At 38.5% G+C, this 6323-nt stretch overlaps 1 protein-coding gene across 1 annotated transcript in view; it reads left to right on the top strand.

The window, feature by feature from the left end:
* Positions 1–656, top strand: part of zfyve26 (zinc finger, FYVE domain containing 26) — a 55600-nt gene extending 54944 nt beyond the window's left edge. The window contains exon 27 of the mRNA XM_048600440.1: positions 623–656. Within this exon, the coding sequence (XP_048456397.1) occupies positions 623–656 (34 nt within the window). The remainder of the gene's footprint in view (positions 1–622) is intronic.
* The last annotated feature ends 5667 nt before the right edge of the window (positions 657–6323 follow it).

The following is a 6323-nucleotide window of genomic DNA, read 5'->3' as shown; positions in this document are numbered from 1 at the left end:
ACTGTAAAAGCTTGCATACATCACAAAAGTGTCACCAAAGCTGTAGGGTAGAAATCTAATTCAAATACTGCATCCAGGACAAGGCAGTCTATATTGGACACTTAGTCTCTTAGAGGATGTGTGAAAATTCTTACACTTAATTAAATAATCAAGGCTGAGTGGTTATAAAGGAGGCTTTAATCCCTATATTCAGTAAATGAGTATCATTATAACTGTTTGCAATTGTTAGGAAAGGATGCAAAAATATCTCAGGAAAGCTCACTGATTGAGAAAATTGTTACATCAGCAGTGTAATTTGCATAAGAGTGGAAAAATTGAAGACAGAACAAGAGTTTATTACAAATCTTTGTTTTGAAGTATAAACAAATTTTCGTTGTGTAACTGATGATTGTCTTAAAGGCACAGTGCCCTTTTTTTAATATGAAAAGGCATGAATCTCAGAGAAATATGGAAATGGTGGCAATCATCTATATTGTTAAAAAGGCCACAAAACCCACTGAGAATATGGGAAAATAGCACAAAATAACAGTCTTTTCTTCCATCTTACAGAAGTAAAAGAAGAATGTTTCTTCATTTTAAAGCATTTCAACAGTCTTCAAATGCTTGATTTTTCTTTTTCTAGTGGATATTGGAGGATAGTTCTGGAAAATTCATAAGTTATTCAACTTTAACAAATTTAAGAAAATATCTGGCATGGAAAATAAGAAGATAGAGGTGAAAAATATTAATTAAAACAGCAAAATTTTTTATTGATAAAGCTTTATTGGCAATGCAACTTCATTACCTAGTAATTAAAAACGATCATTACGCTACTTAAAAAACACTTGCTGAAGGAACTTAATATTGTATTTCATTGAAGTGATTGGACTATTTAAAACACTGATAAACAAATCCAACTGCATATACAAAAAAAAACTAACATTCAGGTAAGCCACTTAAGAAAGAGAAGTAACAGTAGTTGAATACAGTGACATTGGAGAAAGACATCATGCCTCCAAATAGATTTAAAGTACAGTTACATAAGACAGGGAATTAAACTGAACTACATGGAAGAGATATTTCATGAGATACGAATGGCGTCAGGATTACTGAAAAAGCCCAGAGAAGAACAAATGAATGCATCTCTTTATTCACAAACAAAAACAGGAATTGCTGGAAAAGCTCAGCAGGTCTGGTAGCATTTGTGGAGAGAAATCAGAGTTAACGTTTCAGATTGAGTGACACTTTCTCAGAACAAATGCTGCCAGACCTGCTGAGCTTTTCCAGCAATTTCGGTTTTTGTTTGTTTTACAGCATCTGCCGTTCTTTCGGTTTTTATTTAACATCTCTTTATTCTGTAGGTCCAGGGACCGATCACATTTTAAAATATAGGTAAACTGAGATTTCGTAGAATCCCTACAGTGTGGATGCAGACCATTCAGCCCATCCAGTGCACACCAACTCTCTGAAGAGCAATGACCTAGACCCACTCTACCCCTGTATTTCTCATAGTTAATCCACCTAGCCTGCACATTCTGGATACTACGGACAATTTCCTGTGGCCAATCCATGCAACGTGCACATCTTTGGACTGTGGAATGAAACTGGAGCACCCAGAGGAAACCCACACGGACACAGGGAGAACACACAAACTCCACACAGACAGTTGCCCAAGGCTAGTATCAAACATGGGTTCCTGGTGCTGTGAGGCAGCAGTACTAACCACTGAGCTACGGAGCCACCCAATAGGGCAGAATGTAAATCAAAAGACTGATCCCTTTAATATTGTCAGAGCATTTGACAATGACTTTAAGTGCTAATTATATAATGGAGAAAGCAAGATTTAATTGAAAAATGCAGCTTCCTGGAGAATCTGTCAACAACTTTATTAATGATCTTTATACAACGTCAGATTTTGAGATTATGGAAATTTGCAAACACTGATTTGAGACAAATTTTTTGTTGGAACTTCACGTATTTCGCTCAGGTATGTTGCAATAAAAAAAACTCAGGAAAGAACTATCTAGATAGCCATAGAAGCTGAAATCTGCAAACAGCACAAGAGAATGATGGGATTGGAAAGCCAACCTAGCTCTGGAAGATTATTATACTTTGTCAACTTTGTAAGGTACAAGAACAAAAGTACACGTGACAGATCATAGAGTCATTGAACATAGAACAGTACAGCATAGTACAGACGCTTTGGCCCATGATGTTGTGCCGAACTTTTACCCTAAACCTAAGGTATATCTAACCTCCACCCCTACCTTATGCTATCATCCATATGCCTATCTAATAGCCGCTTAAATGCCCCTAATGAGGCCGGCTCCACTACCCTCTCCGGCAATGCATTCCACACCCCTACCACTCTCTGAGTAAAGAACCTACCTCTGACGTCTCCCCTATATCTACCTCCACTCATTTAAAACTATGCCCCCTCATAATAGCCCCCTCCACCCTAGGAAAAAGTCTCTGGCTGTCCACTCTATCTATACCTCTGATCATTTTGTACACCTATATCAAGTCACCTCTCATCCTTCCTCATTCTAAAGAGAAAAGTCATAAAGATATACAGCACAGAAACAGACCCTTTGGTCCAACTTGTTCATGCTGACCAGATATCCCAAATAAATCTAGTCCCATTTGCCAACATTTGGCCTATATCCCTCTTAAACCCCTCCTATTAATATACCCAACCAGATGTTTTTTAAATGTTGTAATTGTACCAATGTCCACCACTTCTTCTGGCAGCTCATTCCATACACGCACTATCCTCTGCGTGAAAAAGTTGCCCCTTAGGTCCCTTTTATATCTTTCCCCTCTCAGCTTAAACCTATGTCCTCTAGTTTTGGACTCCCCTCAACCGTGGGGAAAAGATCTTGTCCATTTACCCTATCCATGTCGCTCATGATTTTCTAAGCCTCTATAAGGTCACTTTCAGCCTCTGATGCTCCAGGGAAAATAGCCCCAATCTATTCAGCCTCTCCCTATAGCTCAAACCCTCCAACCCTGGCAACATCCTTGTACATCTTTCCTGAACTGTTTCAAGTTTCATAACATCCTTTCTATAGCAAAGAGACCAGAATTGCCTGCAGTATTCCAATAGTGGCCTAATCAATAAAAACCGAAAGCACTGCAGATGCTGTAAGTTCTGAGGAGTTCTGAGGAAGGGTCACCAGACCCGAAACATTAACTCAGATCTTTTCTTCACAGATGCTACCAGGCCTGCTGAGCTTTTCCAGCAACTTCTGTTTTTGTGCCCTAATCAATGTCCTCTACAGCTGCAACATGACCTCCCAACTCCTATACTCAATGCATTGACCACACAAAACATCTTTGATGCTGGCACTCATTATTCCAGACACAGAGTTAAAAAAGACACACAATGAAAAAGAATGTCCATTGTTAGACTTTATCAAACCAATACAACTTCTGTAGGAAATTTGGACAATTCTAAAGTGTATAAAAATGTCAAAAACAATCTTTGAACCAATGAATTAATAATATTTACTCGCAGATTGTCATGAGCATTTGACAGCAAGCATCTTTGGAAGAAAACCCAAACTGCCAAGATATTCCTCATTGAAACATATATCTTTTTATTATTTACCACCCTGAGAAGATGCTACTTGACCTTGCCTGGTGTTAATAGATGACTTATCAAACCAGATATGATATACACATCAGGTTAATGATCTTCCAACTAATTTCAAATTTGACTCTGGGTGAGTGTTACAATATTATCTAAAATCACCATTTGGTTGAATGAAATGAAACTATATCCTTCTGACACAGAACTGCCTGATGCAGGCAGAATGCTGCTCCAGAGCAAATAGATCTTGAGAGTAGTTTTAAAGTTCAGAAATAGTGCCATGTGCAATAGGTGTACATCATCATAAATCAAAACTTCTCATTTGAGCAAAAGAGTATGCTTCACTCACAAAATTCTACACTATGTTGAACAAGCAGGTCACAAAGCCAAATACTAGTGACCAACATAATTTTATTAACAATGGAGGAGGAAGACTTCATCGGTCCAGGAGAAGGTTCACTGAACCTAGTGGGAAATATACAGCACTCAGGATTAATTATGTTGATCTACAACAACTCTCCATAACTGAAAGATCAGAAGATACCACCAATTTCATAGGTTTGCAGGAATTATTCAATTGTCTTCCAGAGATAAATCTTAATATCTGATCATCAGGCATTCTTAACACCACAATCACCAGGAGTTAGGAATAGACTATTGATAAAGTAAATTCTGCTATTTAGGAAAACCAGGACCAAACATCACTATCAGTTTTAACATTTCGGGTCAAGTGACCTTCCTCAGAATTGTTTTTCCAGCAATTTCTCTTTTTGTCTCTGATTTACAGCATCCACAGTTTTCATCACTATCAGTTTTACTCCTACTGAATCTGATAAAACAATTCTTTCCTGGAAGGGTCCCGATCCACCATGTCAACTTTCCTGCCCCTCTGATGCTGCCTGGCCTGCCGTGTTCCTCCAGCTCCACACTGTGTTATCTCTTTTCTGGAAGAGTCTGTGTGAGACGGATCAAATCTGAGTCTACATCGTTACAATGTCAAAACAAGAAAATTATTTTTAGAAACAGCCATTTTTTTTCTGATCTGATTTTGGAAAACTAAAGTTCGTCCAAGAGAGATTGATGTTCAATAGTGACATTGATGCCAGAACATGTTCCCTACAAAGGACACTTGAGAAATCCAATCCAGCAAGGTTCCAATGAAGCAATAAACTTCACCACAAGCAGACTTCCAACTCAGGTAGGTACCAGCCATTTATGAAATCAGAGACTTGGAGGGAGATGGTAGTAGTGGTAAACTTACTTATATTTTTTAGAAAAACAGAAAAAAATGTCGGCGTGAGATATTGTATAAGACAGTTAGAACCTGAATGGGCTCACTGATATCAGGAGACAAGCTCCATTCATTGAGATAAAAAGGACTGTCTCTGGGAGAAGCTAACCAGTTGTGTTCTATGTTGCAAGCCAACGGTAATATGTACTCAATCTTAAGTCCAATCTGAGGTCTTACAAAGGTCTGTCACAGATCTGGTGGACACAACCAGAGAAGATGCCGCGCAGGTTGAAATATACTAGCTGATTTTAATGAGAGTACTAAAGGAGGCGAGTAGATCAGAGGTGTTTTGGCAGGGGAGGGGGAAAGCAGTGGATTAAAATCAGAGATGAACAGTTGGCCCATAAGAAGGAGAACAAGGTCGCATAATTGTGCAGGTGTAAGGTAAATACACGGAGGGGGCAGATTACGGTTGGATTTTAAAACGACGGTAAGAATTCTAAAATCACAGCATTGTCAAACAATGAACCAATATGAAAAGTGAGCAGGAGAATAATGGGAGAATGGTATTTAGTGGTAGGATACAGAAAACAAAGTTTTATGTGAATATAAACATACAAATTAGGAGCAGGAGCCAGCCATTTGTTTCCTACAAGCCATTTAGTAAGATCATTTCTGTAGCCTCAACTCCACTTTCTTACCGACCATTGATTCCCTTAGATTCTTAATAAGCAAGAGAATCTATCTACCTCCAGATTAAAAATGACCCTGCCTCCTCTGTTCTCTGGTGAAGAGAATTACAAAGATTCAAGACCGTATAAGAGCAAAAAAAACTTCTACATATTAAATGGGTAGCCTCTAATTTTAAAACCGCGTTCCCTATTTTCCAGTCTCTCGCACAAGGGGAACATTCACTCCAATATGTTCCCTCAAAATCTTTGATTATTCAATAAGATTGACACTTACTCTTGTACATTCCAACAGATACAAATTCAGTCTATCCAGTCTTTTCTCATAAGATAACCCTCCATTCCAGTTACTCAGAACTGCTTCCAATTTTTTAAAAATGTAAATACTATATGAAGTGTTCCAGATGTTCTGTATCAAAACGTCCCTACTTTTACGTTCCATTCCCCTTGCAATAAATGACAACATTCCATTAGCCTTCCTATCATTTTGCCATATCTCTATGCAAACTTGCTGTGATTCATGTACTTGAACGGCAAGATCCCACTGTTCCTCATAGAGCTCTGCAATCTCTCTCCATTTGAAACATATGGTGTTTTTATAGCCTTGCTGCCAAAGTAAACAAATTCACGTTTTCATATTTCATGGCATCTATCAAATATTTGCCCAATCACGTAACCTAGTTCTATCCCTCTACAGAGATAGTAGGAACGGCAGATGCTGGAGAATCTGAGATAACAAGGTGTAGAGCTGGATGAACACAGTAGGCCAAGCAGCATCAGAGGAGCAGGAAAGCTGACATTTCGGGCCTAGACCCTTCTTCAGAAAATGTCT

The sequence above is a fragment of the Rhincodon typus genome, chromosome 8 (assembly GCF_021869965.1).
Source record: "Rhincodon typus isolate 14 chromosome 8, sRhiTyp1.1, whole genome shotgun sequence".
Taxonomy (NCBI): Eukaryota; Metazoa; Chordata; class Chondrichthyes; order Orectolobiformes; family Rhincodontidae; genus Rhincodon; species Rhincodon typus.
The sequence above is the reverse complement of the archived record's forward strand: the minus strand, read 5'-3'. Positions and strand labels throughout refer to the sequence as shown.